General features: G+C 45.2%; 1 protein-coding gene across 1 annotated transcript; it reads right to left on the bottom strand.

The window, feature by feature from the left end:
* Nucleotides 1–4,269: 4,269 nt before the first annotated feature.
* Nucleotides 4,270–22,120, bottom strand: TECTB (tectorin beta). Its single transcript, XM_069460942.1, has 10 exons — nt 22,045–22,120; nt 20,996–21,186; nt 19,218–19,360; nt 19,040–19,112; nt 12,633–12,736; nt 12,408–12,491; nt 8,164–8,326; nt 6,921–6,993; nt 5,477–5,509; nt 4,270–4,319 (listed from the first exon to the last, which is right to left on the bottom strand). The coding sequence occupies exons 1-10, from the start codon at nt 22,118–22,120 to the stop codon at nt 4,270–4,272; spliced, it is 990 nt and encodes a 329-aa protein (XP_069317043.1).
* Between the last annotated feature and the right edge of the window lie 535 nt (nt 22,121–22,655).

Below are 22,655 nucleotides of genomic sequence, written 5' to 3'. Positions count from 1 at the left end.
GGTGAGTATTGTCTTTCAAGGTGTGTGTGGAGTCACAGGAAAGTCCACCCTTCGTTGGGACACCGTAAATATCCCATTTAAAAGCTGTGGCTCTGGGGTATGAGCCAAACCTCCACTAGGGGGCGCTGTCTAGCCGGCCAGCTCTTCCTACCCCGCGTTGGCCCTCAGCGCAGTGTGGACTCTGAAGACCGTGAGCTCATTTCCTGGGGGCCAGGGCTGGGCTCTTGCTCCCAGCCCTGTGTGACTGCCCTAGCTGCCAGATACTTCCAGCCCATTAACTCCTCAATTTGCAGTGAACCCAGTTTCCTTCTGGGAGAGGGGAAGCAGGCCCTGCCCTGCCTTTCCGTGGCTGCATCCTATCCCTTGGTGCTCATTTTCCTTATCAGCTAATTAGCTTGCAAGGAGATAGGAGCCCCTTTCTGAAGGCATCTTTGCAATGTGTTAGGGAAAAGAGCCCTAAGGTGTGAGCAGTCCCTGAAATCCAACAGGGCCACCCGAAGCTGTTCAAGCTGGAAGGCTTGGTTCTGAGCCCTGAATTCCCAGGAGCCTGCAGCTTCCGAATGCATAATGTCCTGTTCTCAACTTATTGCTTAATTTCTTTCTTATCCACTGAGCAAAAACTCTTGCAGTCAAGGCTTGAATTTTAAGTGGAATGTTTCATTCAGTTATGAAGAGTTTAATTTTTTAAACAAATCTCTAGCAAAGACAAATCATCCATTTCTGCTATGAATTTTCCCTTCTACACAAAGAAGAGGATGCCATGTTGTTTTGTGGCATGGTTCTTTTAATAGATTTACTGAACCATTAATGTATTTACAGTACTTCTTTCTTCATTTCTTGCAACTCCTTACATCCGGATATCTTCTGTCTGGTTGCTCCTGAATACGGCCCAGCAATGTGAATGAAATATTGTGTTTGGGACCTTTTCCTATTGAACTTGCCATGATTGAAGGAGTGAGAACCAATGAGACTAGGAATATTTTCATTCTTGCTGGACCTCTGAGCTGCCTTTGTGGAGATATTTTTGAGTTCTGTACTGGGAAATAAACTTTGGGGTTTATTGAAGGCCTTTGATACCAAATTTCATAAAAGATTTTATAATACAATTCTATTTTCATTGTGTTAGGCTCTGCTCCTTCCCAAAGGCCTTCAGCATCAAGACTGTTGCTTACAAGGAGGGAAGGCAGAAGGCATTAATGTGAGGGGCACAGGGGAGTTTGCCCCTGCTACTCCAGCATGGAGACAGTGGACCACAATTTATCTTCTCATGCTCCGTAACTTCTTCCCTTGTTTGGGATCATGGCTTTTGGACCCCAAACACTTTGTTCAACCATGAAAGGAAACAAGGCCACCTCTGCTATGAGGCCTCTTAGAGAGCTGGACCAGTCTCCATCCATCCATGTATCCATCCATCCATCCATCCATACAACCATCTGTCCACACATCCACATTTCCATGTATTCATATGAACATTTCATTAATCCAAGGAGCATTTATTAAGCACTTACTCTGTGCCAGATATCAAACTGGGAGACACAAGAGAATATGACACTTCCCTTGATCTGTAGCTCGCAGTTTAGTTAGGGAAAAGGAGGCATAAATGGTAGTTATGCAATATTAACGACTAATAGAGCTATGTACAAAAGTGTAGAGGTAACAGCAATCCATTAATTAGAAAATGATAGATGGATAAAGGAATGGGGTCAGATAAGGCAGTGGTCTATTGTCCCATCTTTATATTTGTATTAAATGTGTGTATATCTGTTTCCTTCCAGCCCTAGCCCACATGCTTACATAAGTTATGTTCACATAATAAAGACTTTGTTACTTCTGTCTTTTTATTGAACATTATAGGCATTTGACATCCAGACACACCTACACATAAAAACATATACATGTGTGCATACACAGACAGGTGCACACACGTGAAAATATATACATGTATGTGTACCCATATACATATATATACACAGGCATACATACACATGTCTATGTATATGGAGAGAGAAAGAGAGAGGGAGAGAGTCTTCAGGGATCATATCCAGGAATTTTGATAAGAGCAGTTTCCTAAATCTATATCCAGCATTTTTTCTATGTCAGCCAAGGATACCTAGGGGAGAATGTACTTTTCCTCCTTCTCTTAATGTCTGTTTTATGTTTAGCACTAATGAGAATTTATAAAAGAGATTGTTTTGAGAGCACTTTCTCTTAATTTCTCAATAGAGAGGTTATTAAACAAGAAGGACAACTAAACATCACAGGGCTCTTAGTTAACATTAAGTCAAAACACTTCCAGTTGCTGGTGAGAGCCTTTAGGGCTTTATGGACAGGGATGACCCAAGAGACATTTCCCCCCCAAATGTTAATCATGCAAAATGGCTTTCCCTCCTTGCATCAGAAACCCAACACTGGAGTTTTTGAAATGTAAATGTAGGATAGAATAATTAAAAGTCTTTGGTATACATGTGAGTCTAACAAGCTTTAGTTGTAGATACCCCTGGGAGGGTTGAGGAATTGGCTGTCCACATGATATATTGACACTGTAAACTGTAGTCATAGGTTATTTACTTTAGGCATTTTATTTATTCCATAGCACCAGGTAGAGATACAAGATCATAAAACATGAGAAAATAAAGCAAAATTAATACAACATTGTTTTGCTCTGACAGCTAAGGGTTTATGAATATGGCTACGATACACTATTTAAGAGTTTTTGACTAGAACCAATAAAATATGTCTTCTGTTTTTCCTGACTAAAAAAACTGAAAGTTTACAAAAAGAAGAGATCCCAAACTGGCTGGGAGCACCAGCTTAGAGACCAAGTTTAGACTACTATGAGTTATTTTTACCCTAGCCTATTGCTAAACAAACATGTACTTCGTATCTCCAGAGATTTGATAACTAATTTAATTTCTGAGTTCACCAACAAAAGTTGTTAAAGGAACCATCAAACTGCGGATTGCAAAACTTCTCAAATACGTTAAGTACAGAAAGGCAAACTGACATGTTGTTTTCAAATGATAAGCCCTGGAATTAGGTCTGCACATGACTAAGAAAAGAACTTAGAACTCGGGCTTTTCCTATCACACTCCAGCAACTCTCTACTGCGATTGGTTCGTTCAGTTTTTATTTTGTTGACAATGCTGCTCACTGACATCGGCATCTCTGGCCCACCGGGGGGGCCATGTTATGAGTTTGTGCTGCCATGTGATTTCATGCCCTGTATTTGCATTTGTGTTTCTGATTTTTTTTTTTTTTGTTGGTTCCATTCTAATGGTCATAGGTGAATAGGACAAAAACAGATAGGGGCTTGAATGTTTAAGTAAAGGCTAAATGAGCTCAGAGCATTCCACACAAGTGATGATTTCTTTGTAGAGCAAATAGAGAACCTTGAGCGCCACAAAGCATATGTAGAATTGGGCCACCAAGGTCAGAGAACCTGTGTCATGGGTGTCACTCCACAGTCATGTTGCAAGTAGCAGTTTCATTTGGGCAATGCCACATTACTAGGTTAAATTAACGTGAGTTTTATTCTTTTTGTAGTTTTATTCCTATTTAATTTGTCATTTTCTTTTGACTTTAGAAGTATATGTTAGCTATAAAAATAAGAAGCTTCTACCTAAATCATGTTTATGAATATTTAAGAAACCCTATAGTAAAAACAAATCTGGTTACTACTATGGGTTCTCAAGAATCTGTTTCCTCTGTATTACTCAGGTTTGAGCAAAACTATTGTATTCCACTATGATTCCCACATCATTTCCAACATGATTGGTTGAAAGATTGGAACCCCCTGCCTGGGGCTCAGCTCTGGTCCTTAGGTAGAATTACACGGCCTCAATAACAAAGTCCCTTTTCAGCAAAGTTGGCTATTCCTGTGCGTCCTGCATTTAGCATTGACTTTGTGGCTATGTCCTACATTCTCTGCAAAATGCTCAGCTGTCCTTGGTTGGGTGTACAAATCTTTTAAAAATTAGAATAGCCTTCAAAGGAGTCCACTGCAGCTCTGACTCGAATGTGGGGAGAGGAGACTCGTCCACAGCTGGAGGAGAAGGGCACAGGAAGTGACAGGAAGAAGTGGGGCACAACAGAAAAACCATCACTGAATTCCCCAAAACCACTGGAGCACATATTTGGCAAAGCGCTCTTCTCTGCTCCTCAACCCTGTGGTCTTCTGCTCGTTTGTTTGCTCGGCAGCACAATAAACATGAGTTTGCCATTCACTGAGGATGACTTCGGGCGCAGGAGCTGCAGCTGCCCGGCTAACTCCTACAGCACGGCGCAAATGCCCAGCATCACGAGGAGGTGGTGGAGAACACCTGTGGACCAGAGCGGGCGGGGACGGCGCTCAGCAACGCACCGACAAGGGCAAGGCCAACTCCATGAAAGGGTTAACTCACCAAGAGTCAACCTAGGGGTCCCAAGTAGGTTTTCGCAAAACTCTGCACGTTTTATACAAAGTCAGTTTTGATCATCCCTGGGGGATTCTGTAGCTCTCGGTATCGGTACAAACAGCCCAGCAGATAAGCCCGGGTCGTGGACCTCAGACAATTGGGAGTCTGCACCTCGACCATACAGTGATGGGGCATTTCACTCCAGGGCTTTACGCTGTAGAACTTTCTTTAAAGATTATGATCTAGGATTGGAGTTTTAAAAGTTGATTTACGTGATTTTTCTGTAATTATGAGAGCAAAGCCTGCCTCTGTGAGTTTAGTAACAAAACTGGCTTACTCCCCTCCTCAAGTAGTTCCACCTGGTCATCATTCAGGTGAGATCGTGGGTCTTAGCTGAAATGTTTCTTCCTCTAGGGGCTTCCCTGGCGGCTCTCTAATCCAGGTCCCGCCTCCCAGCCCATGTATTTACACATATCAGGAAGGGAAGGGGCTTTGCCTGTTTCGTTCACTGCCTGTCATGTAGCCACAGTGCCTAGAACAGGGCCTGGTACAGTCAACATAATTACAGTTGACCCTCACCGGATGTGTGCCGGGCGTCATTGTTCAGTGCCCTTGGCTGTCATTATATATGCGTCCAACCATGAATGTTAGGGGCAATCATTGGCCCAATTTAACAGAAGAAATTGGGGCACGAAGGGGTGAGGTCATTGCCCAAGGTCACTCAGTTAATAAGGGACAGAGCTATACCGAGAACTCAAATATTTGTTGAATAAAACAGTCATTGAAAATCATGTGCTCCAAGCGAAGGCACCTGGTGATGGCTTTCCTGAGACTTGGGGGAGTGGGGTTCAGTTCTGCTCCATCCAGTGTACCCTAGATCCCCCCTCCCTTCAGAGGTCAAGGGCTGGCTGGAGAAAGACCTCTCCGCCTCTGTCCCCCCACCCCACTCAGGTGTCCTTTAACATGCCATTTTCAATCCTTAAAGATTTGGTGGGGGCTAAAGTTAAGCTTCTTTTAAAACACATGTCTGCCTTTTCACAGCATCGCCCCGTGACCTTTCCCGAGGTATCTCTTCTCCTTACCTGAGAAGCTATAGAGACTCGCAAATCCCCTGCCTGTAGTGAGTAAAGAGAGAGAATGCAGAAGGTTTAAGAAAAGATCACAGCTGTGTTTCTAAAACAGCAGCCTGATGTATCTTCCCCTGATTAAATCACCAGGCGTCCCACAGCCTTTAGGACAAAGTTTATGCCAGGGATTCGCCAGGGTTTCGCCAGGGTTTACAAAGGCTTCCTGTCACGTTTTTTCTCTAAGGCATGGGTTGGTAAACTTTCTGGAAAGGACCAGACAGTAAGTGTTGTCAGCTTTGCAGGCCGTACAGTGTCCACCGCCACTAGTCCACACTGTGGTCGTTACGTGAATACAGCTGTAGACAATATCTAAATGAATGAGTTTGGCTGTGCTCTAATAAATCTTGTTTATAGACACTGAAACATGAATTTCATATAATTTTTATGTCATGAAACATTGTTCTTCTTTTGATGTTTTTTTTGGAACCACATAAAAATATAAAAACTGTGTTCTCAGCTTGCAGACCACACAGACATGGCAGCGTGGGCCTTAGCCCTCAGCCATCGTTGGGCAACTGTTCTCTAAGGTCTGGCTGCTGCAGCCTCCCGCCTTCCCACAGGTCACGCCATCCTGCAGGTCATACTTTAAGATTATCAACAGAGGTCTTCCATAAGCCCTGCACTAGGTTGAATCCTTTTGCCATACACAGGTTGAGTATTTTATCCAAAACACTTGGGACCAGAAGTGTTTCAGAGTTTAGTTTTTTTCTTTTTTGGATTTTGAAATATTTTCATTATACTAGTTGAGTGTCCCTAATCTGAAAATCCAACATCCAATGAGCATTTCCTTTGAGCCTGATTTTTGAGCGTCATGTTGGTGTTCAAAAAGTTTCAGATTTTGGAACATATTGGATTTCAGATTTTTGGATTAGGGATGCTCAACCTGTATTCCCATAGAATCTGCCCACCCTCACCCCTTTTAAGAGAAATGTCTCTTTCCGTGAGTGTTTTTAACATCGCTCTTTTTGCTGAACGGTAAGTTCCTTGAGGACAGGGCCTGCAGGCATCTCATGTATTTCTGAACCCCGTACCCAGCCCAGCCCAAGCATGGTGCTAGAAGGTCAGTCAAGGTTTGTGGACTTGCATGTGACATTGCCAGGACATTTCAGTTTCTATGGTTACTGTTCCCTGCATGCTCTGGAAGCTCGGCACGTTCTAGTTCCTTGGGGCATTGGAATTGAGGCCGCAGATAGAACTTGTCAGGGTAGTTAACAAACCTGGGCTCCTTGGTTTGGCTTGCGCTTCTCCCCACCCCCTGCTGAGCACTCGAGGAGCAGGTGAAGGTTGTGCCTACAGGCACAGCTGGTTTGGCAATTCGGTCAAAATGCTCAAACTGGCTGTGCCTGTGGACGCAGCCCAGAGTGAACTCAACCCTTCGGAAAATAGAGCAGTTGCTTACTCCGCAGGGAGAGCTCCACGACCAGGACGCCCCCAGTCTGGTCCCGAAGGAGGCGCTTCCTTTTGTCGCAGGTCTGAAGACCCAGAGGGGCGGGGGAGGGGCGGGCGGATGAGAAATGAACAAAAAGGAGAGAAAAGAGAAACAAGAGATTTAAAAAAAAAGCCACAAACTGGGTGGAGTCAAGATTCCCCAGTCAACCAATATTAGTTACCTTTTTTTAAAAAAAATAACTCAGGGAGACATTTTTCATCCCTTCTCTGACTTGAGTAAACGAAGAAAGCTTTACTTTATTAACTCCCCAGTGGAAGAAACCCTGCTGGAAGAGATGACTGGGTGTGGGAGGACTGACACCATTGCTTTGGATAAGAACCATTTGTTTTGATAAGGCTTTTACGTACAGTTACTCTTATCACAGTGATTTTTGAGAAGCAGACACTTGAAAAATGTGCTCTAGTTCCTTTTCTTTCTTTTTTTTTTTTCTTTAAATATGGTGTCTCCCATCCAAGTACAACCAGGCCGGACCCTGCTTAGCCTCCAAGATCAGATGAGAACAGGTGCGTTCAGGGTTGTATGGCCATAGATTAAATATGGTGTCAGTACTCATCCTTTGATCAACCTCTTCCATCCTCTATCCTCTCCCTGGCCCTGCACCCTTTGGTTTTTTTTCCCTTTTTCTCTTTGTGCTCACAAAGGACCATTTTCTGGCCAAATGAATCGATAGAAATAGAGATTATAATCTCATTTCTGTTGATTACTATGGGCCATGTGGGTAGGTAGCCTCTTTGGAAACACTAAGGTCTCTAGTCCAAAGAGACCAGAGAAGATAACAGTTTGGGATTCAGCACTTTTAAGTGTTTAAGGTGGTGGTTCTCAGACCTGAGCGAGCACCAGGCTTGTGACAGCTTCTTAGAGCACAGATTTCCTGGGTCTTCCTCTCACACAGTCAAATCAGCCTTGACCCAGGGTCAGGAATTTCTTGTAGCATCTCCCTGGGGTTGCAGAGATGGACCTTCAATCTGTCCAATCAAGACTGAAAATGCCCACTTTTGAGTTATGTCCAGAGCCTGTCCCTGCCACCGAGACCTTGGATTTCCCTTGCACTTTGCAGCATGGGCCCCTTCGCCCAATGCCATTCCTCCAGAAAGCCTTCAGCACACCACTGCACTGGCCTGGTTGGTTATGATCCCAGCTCAAAACACAGCCCCCTGCGGGTAACGTTGTCCTTCAGGAGAGAGTGGCTCACCACGGGGCAGGAGAACTTCTCGCTGTCACAGATGAACGTCTCACAGTGTAACCAAACCTTGGAGAGTTTGGGGATGTTCTGGAACCGGAAAGCATTGAATTGGAAGGTTGCCCTGTGATCCTTCCCGTTCTCATGCACGAGGACTGTGTCATCCGTGGGGCAACTGAGGCAGACGCGGGAAGGAAGAGACAACTGTCACCCCATGGAGCCCCAGCAGGTCCTGCTGGGGCCAATTTACACACAACGACACTCCCCGAGGTCCTCACACGGTGCCTTCCCTTCCCAGGCACTTTGGCCGCAGCACCTCACTGGATCCTCACACCCGCGAGCCCAAGTTGCAGAGGTCAGAGTTGGACACGGCTGTCTCCGTTCAACAGACAAGGTCCAGCAGGAGGGGAGTGACTTAGGAGAAGCCACACAGCTGGTAAGTCACGTCTCTGTCCCAAAGCACTGGTATGTGCCCAGATCCCGAGGGCAACACAAGAAAAAGACAGTGGTGCTGGAACAGCACTTCCCAGTGTTGTCACAGCTGCCTGAGCCCACGTCGCACCCAGTGCATTTCTATGTGCGTATTATGAGGTTTTGCCATTGGAAATTAGAATTTATGTTACATTATTTAAGGTATATATATTATATACTAACCTTCGTAACCACGTGGGCATAGTTTTAATATAAGCACAGAAAAAAAATGACTAGAAGGATACCACCTAAATGTTAACGCTGGCTGTTACTGAGTATTGAAATTAGGGGTGGTTTTTGTATTCTTCTTTGTATTTTTATGTATTTTTCTGAATTCTCTATAATGAGAATATAAATGTGTGTGAAGTTCCAAAGTCCCAAAAGTAATAATTCAGTAAAAAAAAAAAAAAAAATGGCTCAGATGGGCATTATACGAACCAGTGGTTCTCAGCTGGGGGCCATTTTGTCCCCCAGGGGACATTTGACATTGTGATTGTCAAGACCAGGGGACAGTGCTGCTGGCATCTAGTGGGCAGAGGCCAGGGATGCTGCTGGACACCCTGCAGTGCACAGGACAGTCCACAACAGGAGAGGGTTCCATCCAAAATGTCAGCCATGCCAAGATGGAGAATCCCTGGTTTAAGGAAAAAATTTTTTTTTAACAAAGACACACTGATTGCCTGTTTAAGTGCCATTTAACTAGGTGTTGGGAGCAGACATTCTGGGGAATGTACAGGGAGGCCCACCTGAGTGTGGGGGGTTGTTATCTGCAGGAGACAAGGGACACCAAATTCTGTCCCCTTATAGGGAAAGTTCTATGGGTTGAAAAGGTCAATACCAGTAGGCAGCACCACAGTAGGGTCCAAAGTTAACGGTGCTCCGAAGCGTCTTTGAGACTTCATTGTAAATCCCACTCAGCGCAGGCACCAGATGGTCCAGTTACCCCAGAGAACCGTCATGATGTTGCCCCCCCCCCACCCCGTTCCCTTAGAACCAGACATCAAAGGGCCAAATTCGGGGCTGGACCTAAGGACAGCAAGTCTGATAGTGAGTGACACGAGTGGATGCTGTACCTTCACATCTGGACCAGGGGTCCAAGCTGGTTCTATTTGTGGTGGCCTCCGAGCAGTGGTGAAGCTAGGAGCCTTTTCCAAGTTGTGAAACAAGACTCTTGTAGGATCATTTGGTTAATAAACCTGAGATCCGTGTATGAACTCAAGACTTGAGTCCTTAAAATAGCTCTTTGCAGCCAGAGTGCCCCGAGCATGGTGTCGGCCAGTGGAAAATAATGTAAACAGAGCTTTGTTGGAGAGTGGGGAGGAGGCTGATGCCAGGCGGGCCCAGATGCCTGGCATTGCTGCCTCTGGGCACTAGCCATGGCACCTGCCCCTCAGTGTCAGCTACCTCTGGATGGTGGAAGTCCACAGGAGGCTTTTACACTGTCACTGCATGAGTCTCCTTCCCCACAAGAGATTGCCCTCTGAGATGGGTGCACTGCTTCAGGTGCACTTGTGTGCACAGGGGAATTCCTGGCGCTACAGCTATTGTAATCTCTCCAGGCACTCTTGAACACTGGGTTTTCCCAAAGGGGCCCAGTGTGAACAAAAATCATCTGGAAGTTTGTGAGAGTGGACTTTCCAATTCTCCCCTTTGGCACTGGCCTTTGTGCACATATCTCTAAGCTCAAGGTCCCAAGTCAACTAGGCAGGATATCGAAATTGATCAGCACTTCTTAAATCTGGCTGTGCTGAAATGCAGATTCCCAGGGTTTCCCTAAAGACCTTCTAACTTGGTAGGTTTACGATGCACCTGCATGTGTTAACAGGAACCCTAGGTAGTTTGGCGTACACTAGAGTTTGAGGGTCACTTGTGCAGACCACCCCAAAGCTACAGGTGTTTTGTTTTTTTTCCGGTCATATTACACATCTGTCACGTGGGAGCAACAGCACCAGAACTATTTACAGGGAGATGATTCCGCGAGTGGTAGAAGCCTTTGCTCAACATGACCACTGCCTGAGAGACCCCCCAGTGCCCGATGGTAATTTCAAGTCCCTGTAGGTCAGTAATTTCAGAATTCCTGAAGTCATTTGACTGCACCGTTGCTAACAGAACCTAACTGAATAGAACCATTCAATGGCAGATATGGGGGAGGTACCCAGGCTAAGCCCCCATCTCTGCAGGCGGCTGTGCTGGGCTGTTGGGGTGCGGCTCTGCCCAGCACTGTCTGAGTGTGAACCCCAGATCTTCTTCTTGCTAGCTCCAGACCTTCAGCAAGTTTGTGGACCTGTCTGTGCCTGTTTTTTCATCTATAAAATAGTAATTACTATACTTTATAGAGGGTTTAGTGACATTTAAATAAATTAGTATGTGTAAAGCGCCCATATAGAACAATGCCTGGTATAGTTTAAGAGCTGTATAAGTGTTTGTCAAATAGAAACAAAGGTACAAAGTAGCTCCACCTTTGTTGTTTAATTTTCTTTGTCCTTGGCTGCAATTTTTACTTGACCTCATGAGCTGTGAAGATAACAGGGCACAGAGGTCTGCTTTGTCTGGGGAATGGTTTCGTCTTTGTTTACTGTTACTGTGCGGATGACGCCCACATTTTCTGTCTGGCTCAACCTCTCCTCTGTTTTCCAAAATTACAATTCTAAGTACTTCTGGACAATTGTTATGTGAAGCTTAGTGTTCCCATCCCTGAATGCAGGGAGAATCCACACTCCCTTATCCAGAAACGTCCTTTCCCAGCAGCCAACAAACCCCATTACTCCGCTTTGTAGTATGCAGATTGAACAACACAAAGCCATCTTTGTCACATAGTCCTCAGAGACTCCCTCCGCCCCCATCCAATTAGTTCCTAAATATTTCTCACTCCGAGAAAAAGGCTAATCGGTGCAGAATATAGTTAGATAATTAGATAGAATGAATGCAATATTTCGTAGGACAAAATAGTGACTACAGTCAACAGTAAGTTAGGATATACTTTAAAATCACTAAAACAGTGGAATTGGAATGTTCCTAACACAAAGAAATGACAAATGCTTGTGCTGGTGGATACCCCAGTTACCTGGATGTGATTATTACACATTGTATGCCTTCATCAAAACATCACATGTACCTCATAAACACAGACAACTATTATGTACCCATGATAACTAAAAATGAAAAATTAATTGAAAAAAAAAACCCTTCTCCCTCCCTTTTATGATCGTCTTTCTATTCACTTGGCTATGACATCAGTTCATGTCTTATCACCTCTGTGTTGTAACTGCCACAGCCTCGGAGCTGGTCTTCCCACCTCCCATGCACTGTTTCTAAACCATCCTACACATGACGTCCAGAAGAGCCTTTCCATGGTGCAATTCTGATACTTCAGTCCTCTACACTAGATTTTAAAGGCTTCCCATTATCTACTGAATTAATAATAAAAATAATAATTTTATTTAAATTGCTTGGATACAGACTATCCAGCCTTACTTATCCTCTCCTGTGCCTCAGTTTCCTCATCTGTAAAATGGGGATGATAGGAATACTACCTTCCTGTCTAAGGCTTAAATGAGTTAATATAGGGTAAAGCTCTCAGAACAGTACCTGGCACCAAGAAAGCTCTGCACAATGTTTCCTAGTATTTGTACTTTGCCTGGAAGTACAGAAGATGTCACTGATGTCACTCCAACAGGTGCCACCTCTTGCTCCCAAGCTATGTCAAGCCAGAGCAAAGTAGCCCTGGACATACCTGGCTCTGCTGCTCAGGCCTGTCTAGGTAGTACAGGTACAGTGATACCTACCCCTTGTTGATCAGCTGCCACTGCAAGGGATACATGAAGTCAGCGGAGGGTGTGGCCCAACAGCTGTTCAAGACCACTTTAAACCTGGAAATAAAACAAAATGGCCTCACTTTGAGCTAGAGAGTCTTATGCCTAGAAACATCTGGTGATTAAAAAGTGTCTCAGCTGGTCTTTATTGTCTTTTCTTTATATTTAAAAATATAAGCCTAGAGGATATGTACTTACCTGATGCTTAATCCTTTGGCTTCTACTCCTGCAAACAGATCTGAACCGATTTCAGATGTTTCCAGGACAAAGGGGGCTTCTTTCTTGGTGGAGAACTTGGCATTCTTTGGAAGGAAATGGACACTGGGCGTTATGACCTCTCAGACTGAGCATGTGGGTCTGGCAGGAGCAGATGAATTGGGATGGGGTGGGGGTGAGAATTAACCCAAGGACATAAGTGCATAAGGCCGCAAAGTGTCTCTGCAGGACCAGAGAAGCCACAATTCCTAGGGCGCTAGTGCCATCTTAGAAGGGACAAGGACATCACATAGTCTGCACTTGCTGGCCATGGCGAGACACATAGTCCATGTATATTTCATTTATGCCAATGAGATTTGACTGATGGGAAGGAAGTGGAGCCCAGGGACGCTGAGTCACTGTGTTTTACTGAACACATACGGCGCCTCCCTACCCTCGTTCCCCTCCACTTTTTGCCTGAGCAGATTTCAGCCTGGGTTGGAAAGTTTATGATCTGATTCTTAGTAAAATTAACAACAGCAACAAAAACAACCACAACTTATTGATCGCCTACTACATGTGGGGCACTTTTCTATATATTGGGATAGTCTCTATGTCAGGATATTCCATATATTGAAATACATTAGTGAACAAATAGCAAAATGTCTGTCTTCAGTGAGCTGGTGCTCTAGCAGGGGAGACCAATGACAGACAATAAGTAAGTCAGTTATATAGTCTGTTACAATAGAATGTGGTACATTATATAGAAAAGCTATTATGCAGTGAACATAGAGCAGGACAAGGCGGACTGGGAGTGTGAGGAAGGCCAGATTGCAATGTCAATACAGCAGTTGGGGTGGCTTCACTGAGGACGTGGCATTTGAGCAAGGCTTGGAGAGAGGGGGGAAGGGGGCCATGCAGCCACCTAGGCAAGAGTGCTTGAGTCAGGCCAAAGGCTCTGGGCCCTGGCAGGACTGCAAGGAGGCCAGTGTGGCTGGAGCAAGTGAGCAAGGCAGGGAGTGGAAAGTGGGGAGGGGATGAGGTTAGAGAGGCCATGGGGGTGGGTGGAGAAACCCAGGGCTGCAGCTCTGAGTGCACTAGGGGAGTCATCACCTTGCTTTGAGCGGCAGGTTCTGATCCCTGGCTCGGCACGGGTGGTGTTTGCCTGCCGTCTTCATCAGGATGTTCTGGACAAGTCATTAGGAATAATAGCAGTGTTTCCAGTGGCCTTACCCAAAGGAAGCTGATTTCCCCATTCTCTGAGTCTTGGGTTCGTTCAGCAATAGCAACAACCTTTAGTCTGTGGCCTCCAGAGACAAAAGCATTGTGATGGGAGGGTGAGGACGGGGGGGGGGTTAACCTCAGCTCCTGCTGCTAACTTGGGACACACTACAGGCAAGTCAGCCTTGCAGGCCTCAGTTTCTCCATACGCAAAATGGGAATAAACTTTGCGACTTTATATAATAGAAGAGCAAAGCTTACGCCAGGGGGCCATTTAAAAGATTGGGCTTGGAGATTCACAGAACTGCAATAGGCAGACAGTGGCAGGAGGAGCGGATGTTCAGCCAGGATGTCAAGACGGACTTTACTCCTCACATGTCAAACCCACAGGGACATTGCTGAGAGGACTCAGAGTCTCTTTCATCTTCTATGACCTCTTACATTATTTTACAGACTGGAGGCCCAGCCAGGGCTCCCTGACTCAGTCACCTAAAAGTCTGCTGTTTTTCTCCCATTTGTCAGGCCCCTACACCATTTAAAATGGTTGCTGTAATTAAATAATAGTGTTCTTAATCATAATGGATTTACTAGCTTAACCTGCAGGTTCCAGTGGCAGATTTACAGTGATTTTTAAGGTCCCTTGTTATTTTCTGAGATCTGTCATGTTTTGAGAGACCATTTCAAATAGGAGAACTAACCTAGGGACCACAGGTCGTCCTCAACCAGAGGTTCTCCTCCCACTCCTTCTCCCAGGGACCAGCCAGCAGAGTATTAGGATATTGGGATAACGCCTCTACTCATGGGGGAATCGGCCTGATTCTGTTACAAAGTGGAGCACAGAACCAGCTCCATTAATTCAATTTCTGAAAAAGAATACTTTGAATGATCAGGTTCTTTACTTTCTCACCCAACATCTAAGGCAATACTTAGCATGACTTTTCCCTACTTTCTTTATAACATAAAAATTAGCAACTGATTTCCAGATTAAGTAGTCCCCGCTTACTCACAGGGGATATGTTCCAAGACTCCCAGTGGATGCCTGAAACCGTGGGTGCACTGAACCCAACATACACTGTACTTTTTGGATCTGATGACTGAGACAGCTACCAAGTGACTATTGTCAGGTGTCTATGGTGTGGATACAATGGACAAAGGGATAATTTATGTCACATGTGGGACAGAGTGGGATGGTGTGGGACTTCATTACACCACTCAGAATAGGTATGTAATTTAAAACTTATGAATTGTTTATTTCTGGAATTTTCCATTTAATATTTTTGGACTATGGCTGACTATGGGCAACTGAAATTACAGAAAGCAAAACCGTGGATAAGGAGGGACCTGGAAAGTTTATTTTGGCCTCCCTGGAAACGTAGAAATGCTATGTAAACTACTCGTTTACCGAAGAGAATGGAAGACCACCTTGAAAACTCATGCCATCCAGTCCCTTCACTTTACCGAAAGGTGGAGTCACAATTATCTAGTGACACAAGTTAAGGATGGGTATACCTTGTTTAACAATAGTTCATGTGGAAAAATCTAGAACTTGCTTTTGCTCACAAACTCAATGTGAGATAGTGGTAAAAGTTATTATCATAGGACATGTTTCTAGAGTCTTCCAGAACCTAGAAGGTCACCTCTGCCCCACTGTGCCCTGCATTGGTCTGACAAGGTCTAGAACTGTGGTCCCCAAACCCCAGCCCGTTGGCCGGTACCAGTCCGTGGCCTGTTGGGAAATGGGCCACGCATCACCACCTGAGCTCCACACTTCCCCCTCTTCCCGCCCACAGCACCCCACCTCCCCAGCCCCAGGCTGTGGAAAAACTGTCTTCCATGAAACTAGTCCCTGGTGACAAAAAAGTCAGGGACCACTGGTCTAGAACATAACATTTCAGTTCTGGCCTCCATTTTTTAATAGGGGCACTGACCAACTGTCAGATTCAGAGAAGAGTGACTCGGGTGGTGAATGAACCGCCAGTAGTGAACAGATGTTTAGCTTGGGGAAGATGTTTAGCCTGAGATATCTGAAGGGCTGTCAGCACCATAATTACATGGTTTCATTTCAGAAGACAGAACCAGGGCACTGGCCGGAGTGCAGGGTGTCAGATTTCATATGCTGATCTAAAACGGGAAGGCTCCAATCACCATTGTCTCTGGGAGAGGTAGGGAGGCGGCCCCTTAGCAATCTCACAGAAGGGTTTTGGGCTTTGGGTGGAAAGTCAAATTTGATCACCTCTGAGGTTTGTTTTGACTCTCTAAGTTTGTGAATTTGGCTTCTATTGTTTGCATTTGTTCCATCCCAAGCTTTTTCCTTTCTCTCTCAGAGGAGTGATCAGTACTGTTCTGATGGAATAAAAGTCGGTCTAATCACACACTGACATTGACGCTCAGCCCTATAGGGGTAACAATGCTAGGATCCCTCGGAACTTCCAGTTTAAATAGGGCCAAAGTCTGCATTCATGGGAATGGCTACTTTCTTAGGCATTTAACTTGTGCCAGGCACTGTGCTTTCCAAAGATTATTTCATTATAACAAACCTGCGTGGTAAATGCTATCATTATCCCTATTTAACAAATGCAGAGATGGAGGTTCAGAGAGGTTAACTAACTTGCCCAACACAACTAGCAAATGCGGAACAAGCCTTCAAACCAGTGGTCTGATGGCAAGGCCCATTTTCTTAACCACAGCACCAGGCCACTTCTGGAAACTGACGACCTTCCTGTGTTTTTTGTTGGGAGTCAAAATAACTTTTCTCTAGCAATACCAACCGTGGGCCCCGGGCAAGAGCGGGTGGGAGGGCGATGGAGAGAAAAGCAAGAGGAAGCGCGCTAAGTAGGGCTGCTGCTTTTGGAGGCCAGCATTTGGAGCTCTCGAAGCCTAAGCAATTAGCAGTGCATTGATTCCATTGTGCTATCTAGGGCACAGCTCTGTTTCTGGTAATTTGATGGAAATATATGCGGGAGCAGTTGTTGCTTCAGAAACGCACAAGAATGCTCTCAAAGCAGAGGAAGGGAGGAGAAAAAAATACCAAGCCTGTGGGTCAGGCGTAGGAAACCGAGGTGGGAATATTAATCAGTGTGAAAGTCGCTGTGCAGCAGAGCCCCCTCTTTGCTGAGGTCCCTTTGTCCTGGCGGGCCCATGGTGGGCCTCAGGGGAGGCCTTAGCCTCATTTCTATACTGGTGCAAGGAGATATCTTGTTATTGGTCTATCCAGCCCAGAGAACATGCCTTTTAATTTTTTTTTTTTTTTTTTTTTAAGAAAATGAGCTCCTTCCAGTTCTAGGATTTGATACTTGGTTTGTGTTTGAAACTCAGCCCAACACGGCTGATGGTGGCTGATAATTTTCAACAATCCTGACGTCTCTCCATTGCCAACTGTTGTAAAAGTTCATAGGATCATATCTACAATTTTATCTGGTGAAAATAACAATGATTCACTTCCAAACGGGGATTCAATAGTAAAGGCAGCCTGTCATCAGGAAGTCCCCTGAGACTGCTGTCAATGCGTAGAAGCCTATTTTCTCTCTGGAAAGCCTTCATCAGTGACTACAGTGGTTTCTCCATCATCTCCTCACCCTGGTGGCCCAAACTGTATTTTACGCCTATTATAGGTCACGGGGCTGTACGAGATTCCTTTTCCTTTTCTATTGCTTAACCACTAGTGGTATGTGGCTAGAAGCAGATCTAGATTTTGTGGAACCTTGAAGCTTATACAATTTGGAGAGCGCTCTTTGATAAAAAGAATCAAAATTTTCAAAACAAAATTAGGCACAGGGCTTTGAAAGGGGCTTGTGCAAGTGATGGGCCCTGAAATTTTAGTTTCATTCCCTTCACGGTCAGTGAAGTGACCATGGTTAGCAGATCTGTGTTCTAGAAGCGGCACTGGTCTGAAGTACCTGTAGGATCTTGGGCTAACCACTTCCTCCCTCTGGGCTTCAGATCCTAATCTGGACTAGGTTATTCTAGGGTCCCTTCCAGCTGTCACTTTCTGAGTTCAGCAGGGTTAATAGTTTCCAGGCAGCAGGTGAAGCAAGTTCAAAGAGTTCAAAATTAATGGAGTTCCAGGTGGGACGGATTTTTCCTTTGGGAAATGAATGGGTTGGACATGATGCCCACTAAGGATGTCTTCCAGTTCTAATGTTCCATGCAAAGGTTTGTATTTCTGCCTGCATCCTCCTCTAGCCAGCTGGGCCAGTGTCTCTATGCATGTGTCCTCACTGGAAGCTGCAGGTTTGGGAAACAAAGCACCCCTTCTAAACAGCAGAGCAGCCGGGCTCATGGCCACTGCATATTTAGTTTCTCTGGAGCACTTTATTTTGGGAGAGACCAAAGTGTGTCTTTAACTTCAATGACAACATAGGCAGCCTGCCTAAATTAGACAGCAAGGAAACCCACTAACTGAAAGACTTCAGAGACCAGAGAATTAGGCAGCAGCCCAACCCTTCTCCTTAGTCCTGTCCCAGGCAGGCAGCTCAATTCCCTGTGCCAAATGGTTTTAAGAAGAGCTAAATTCTAAATATAAATCTCTCGAGTGGGTTGCAGTAGAAACTAATCTTGATTAAGAGTCAGACATTGGCTATCATTTTACTGACTACCATTGACCTTGCCTTAATTTTCTCATCTGTAAAATGAGAAGGTTGGCCTTATATCTTGTGGCGCTTTTCAGCTCTTCTATCCAGTCTATGAATCTGACTTTCTGCTACACCTAGTCTTTTTTTTTTTTTTTTTTTTTTTTGGTAGCATCTTGCTCTGTTGCTCCAGCTAGAGTGCAATAGTGTCATCATAGCTCACTACAACCTCAAACTCCTGGGCTCAAGTGATCCTTCTGCTTCAGCCTCCCAAGTAGCTGGGACTACAGGTATAAGCCACCATGTCCAGATAATTTTTCTAATTTTTATGGAGATGGGGGTCTCACTCTTGCTCAGGCTGGTCTCGAACTCCTGGCCTCAAGCAATCCTCCCACCTCAGCCTCCCAGCGTGCTAGATTGCAGGCATGAGCCACCATTCCCAGCCTACACCTAGTCTTTAAAGAAGTTTAAAGCTAACCCAAAGCTTCCATCTCAACTTGAATTCAAGAGTGAGGCTCTGCATAGAGCTTGGGGAAGAGTGGATCCTGCGGAAGCATCCCATCATCTCCTGATCTCCTGGAAAGGCCACAGGGCGGTAAAGGGAACCTGGATGCCACTTACAGTGTAGAAGTTGAGAGACAATTGGCTTTCGAATGTGCCCATGCTGCCGTTCTTCACATGCACGGTGGCCACTCTGAAAAGGGGAGAGAATTTTGCATAAGGACTGAAACACGCCTGGTTGCTAGGGACTGCAGCACACATACAAGGCAGCCAGCCCTCCATGCTGCAAGCAACTTACCTCTGGTCAAAGGCGGCCTGGTTCACCAGGTAGGTGGAGTGGTAGGTGCAGGAGAAGGAGTAGTTGACAGGCTGGTTTTTCACGATCACCGTGCTGTCATTGGAAACAATGTGGCTGTAGAAGTGGTAGATGGGTGGCTTGTACTAGAGAAAGGAAGAAGGCAGTCAGGGTGGCCCGGCATCCCCTAGATGGGAACGTGGGTTCTGGGAAAAGTCAGTGAAGATGGCTCAGGAAAAAGCCCAGTGGAGAGACAGGAGTGTCTACCACTGACGGTGGCATCCTCTCTTTTTGTCTGCTAGTGAGCTGATAATTTTTGTAAAGAGTTCTTGTGTCCATTCAAGTAAAATTGTTTAATCTAGGTTGATGTTGTATGCTTAAAAAAAAAAAACCATATATTCATTGGGCTCTGACCAAAAAGAACTGGCTCAAGAATTTATTTCCCAGCATCAACTTTTTATCCATTTCTCCTGCCCAAGTATCCTAAGTGAATGCTTCACCCATCTCCAGTTTCTAGAATGTGACTGTCTAGTCTTAGCTCTTTCCTCCTTCTGACCATAAACACTATTTATTTTCCTTCTTTTTCTTTTTTGAGACAGGGTCTTGCTCTGTTGCCCAGGCTGGAGTGCATTGGCACCATCATAGTTCACTGCAGCCTCAAACTCCTGTGCTCAAGTGATCCTCTTGCCTCAGCCTCCCAAGTAGCTAGGACCACAGGCACGTGCCACTATCCTGGCTGGGTTGTTTTTTTTTTTTTTTTTTCTTGTAGAGACAGGCTGCTCTTCAAGAAACCATGTTGCTCAGGCTGGTCTCAAACTCTTGGTCTCAAGTGATCCTCCCACCTCAGCCTGCCAAAGAGCTGGCATGATAGGCAGGAGCCCTCATGCCCGGCCCATAAACACTATTTCTGAGACTCTTCCCTCTGACTCGTTGGGCTCTAAAAGCACAGACTATCAGCTGTATGGGACATTGAATAGCCACTTGAGAAGTGACCTACCTGAGACCACACAGATGATTTCTAGTTCACCTCACCAAGATACACTCAAAGTCATGATGTTTTGCTAATCATGCCCGTGACTCTTCCCACTGAATCACTGAATCTTTGTGAGGCTTTTAGGAAGGGGAGGTAGCCCTGGAAGCTCTTTGCTTTCATCTTCTGAGATCTGTAGATGTGCAATCTTCCGGCAGGCCAGGTGGTAGGAATGATGGCCCACAGTGGGAGGGACAGAAGACCAAACGTCCCTTCATGGCCGCATCCCTGCTGGTACTGAGGCCCTGAGCTAGGGCCTTTACTGGGAAGTCTCAGATTTCTCCTCCGTCACAGGATACTTGACAAGAGGATGTTTGTGTTTCCTTATATTCTATGATTCCCCACCCTGGTCCTTCATACGACCAAGTTACGAATTGTGTTGTACTTCGGCCGTGTCTTTAAAATGCTCTTCCAACGCACGTTGTCACCACTTCAGAGCCTCAGGCAGAGGCTGGCTCACACATCCACCCAGGAAGGATGGCAGCTTGTGAGCGCAAGCTCAGAACTTGAAGTGAGTTAGAGGTGGGAAATGTACTTGGTTCTACTCACAGAAGGTAACCTGGCTAGTTCTGGCAACAAATTAGGAGAATAAAAGTCAAGCTAAGAGAGTTATCTAAACTAGGCAGAAGAGAAGATTTAAAATAACACCACCATCCCAGGAAATCTGGGAGTCAGGATTGACAGCAAGCATCTCATGCTTGGGCCCAGTTGCCGTATCTCAACAACTCTGCATTGCACAGCCTGACCTTACCTCCGACTGGGTTCCACAGTAGGACTTGTTTTTAGGTGATAAGTCTGGAATTACAAACTGGTAGTAACCTCCTTCGTGGACCCCATTGTAACACAGCCCTCCGAGAGCCAGCTGATGCACTTCCCATCCATAGGGACACTCGGGGATTTTGGTGATGATGGTTTTGGGATAACAAAACACAAGAATGACATCTGGAAAGATATGGTAATCATATTAATCTACGTAAGGAACAGTGGATTACAGCCACACCTGAACATGCAAAGCAGTAGGTTAAAATAACACTCTCCTTCCTATTGTTTACCAGCTGTGTTGGAAGTTTTCCCCAAACTTCAGTCACTGAGGTTCCAGTTTTATAGTTTTTGCTACATCAGTTTAATAACTGCACTATACTTAATACATATTTAAAATTGGTCCATTTTAAAACTCTAATTTTATTTTAAGGAGTACATCTGTGAAACCACAGATTAGATGTATTGAATATATATAAATAGATATTAAAACCCCCATGAAGATGAGCACATAATTTAAATTTTTTTTTTTTTCTTGAGACAGAGTCTCACTGTCTTTCCCTGAGTAGAGTGCCATAGTGTCAGCCTAGCTCACAGCAACCTCAAACTCCTGGGCTGAAGCGATCCTCCTGCCTCAGCCTCCCAAGGAGCTGGGACTATAGGCCACAATGCCTGGCTAATTTTTCTATTTTTAGTAGAGACTGGGTCTCACTCTTGTTCAGGCTGGTCTTGAACTCCTGAGCTCAAGCAATCCTCCCACCTCAGCCTCCCAGAGTGCTAGGATTACAGGCATGAGCCACCACTCCTGGCCAGTAACTTAAAATTTTAAAGTATCAGTTTCATGCATATTGTAAAACACTGATTTATGGCACAGGACAGAAATTCAACAGTCAAAAAATGTGAAGATGTTTTTAATATGTATATATATGTAGAGAGAGAGAAAGAGGGAGAGAGTGAGATAGAGCATTCTCTAATTATAAAAAAGTCTAAGTTTATCCATGTAACAAATTGCACTTTGCACTCCTTAAATTTATAGCATACCTGCTTTGTTTGGAGTGCATGATTTCGCAGAGGCTTCTGCAAAGATGGCCAACAGGACGAAGGCCTTCATCACCATTGCTTCTCTGCACCTAGTCTTTGCCAGGCCAAGCCAAGCTGGCCAAATATTTACGGTCTTTCCAGGGCTCGAGCCTCGATCATTCTAGGTCAGAAGCATGAACGAAAAGTTAAAATCAAGGGTAAGAACAAAGCAGCACACACAGTGTTGGGGGGAATGTCCAAGGGAGGTCAGTAATGCCATCCCCCATTTCTAATTGTCCCGTTTTAGTGCTGAGAGGCAAAAAGTGGGGCTCATACCACTGGGCGCATCAATGACACATGCAGTTGCCCATGTTCCCGACTGTTTCATCCTCTCCGGACTGTGGATGCTGCCTCTGGATGCTCCCCAAGTCCCCGGCCCCAGTCCTAGCTTGGCTTTATATAGCCCGAGGGTGTAAGAGAAACCGACTCCAGATAAGTCACAATGGGCCTGCTTATCCGCCATGGGGGGAATAAAAGGGACCTCGCACAGTAATCCTATGGGAAGCTCAGTTACCACTTGAGTCTCATTTCTTTCACTTTGCAGAATTGGATAAACTGGTTTTTTTTTCACA

The sequence above is a fragment of the Eulemur rufifrons genome, chromosome 28 (assembly GCF_041146395.1).
Source record: "Eulemur rufifrons isolate Redbay chromosome 28, OSU_ERuf_1, whole genome shotgun sequence".
In the NCBI taxonomy this organism is placed as follows: Eukaryota; Metazoa; Chordata; class Mammalia; order Primates; family Lemuridae; genus Eulemur; species Eulemur rufifrons.
This window is presented reverse-complemented; position numbering and strand designations above follow the sequence as displayed.